At 62.8% G+C, this 312-nt stretch overlaps 1 protein-coding gene across 1 annotated transcript in view; it reads left to right on the forward strand.

The window, feature by feature from the left end:
* Positions 1–312, forward strand: part of EMH_0077110 (uncharacterized protein) — a gene marked incomplete at both ends in the record, with an annotated part of 3528 nt that overhangs the window by 1661 nt on the left and 1555 nt on the right. Inside the window, 2 exons of the mRNA XM_013499817.1 lie at positions 1–28; positions 223–310. Of these exons, the coding sequence (XP_013355271.1) occupies positions 1–28; positions 223–310 (116 nt within the window). The remainder of the gene's footprint in view (positions 29–222; positions 311–312) is intronic.

Here is a 312-nt window from a genome sequence, read left to right on the forward strand (position 1 = left end):
TGCAGTGATGGAAGCAGACACAAAGGCTGTGCGCAGAGGCCACTCTTAAGCTGAGCTGCTATCAGCAGGAGCCAGCAGCAGCAGCTGCAACAGCAACAGCAGCAGCAGCAGCAGCAGCACCTGCGGCATGGGTCAGTGCATTGTGCGTCTCGCTTGTCATATAGTGTGGTGCTGTGTTTGCTGCGTCTGCTGCTGCTGCTGCTGCTGCTGCTTGTGTTGCAGGCAGCGGCGGGGGCAGCCCCGGCGTCGGTAACTCGCCTGAGGGGCGAGCAGCAGGCGAAGACATGGAGAGGCAGCGGCTGCAGCGGCGGC

The sequence above is a fragment of the Eimeria mitis genome, genomic scaffold, assembly GCF_000499745.2.
Source record: "Eimeria mitis Houghton genomic scaffold, Emh_scaff4700, whole genome shotgun sequence".
Classification (NCBI taxonomy): Eukaryota; Apicomplexa; class Conoidasida; order Eucoccidiorida; family Eimeriidae; genus Eimeria; species Eimeria mitis.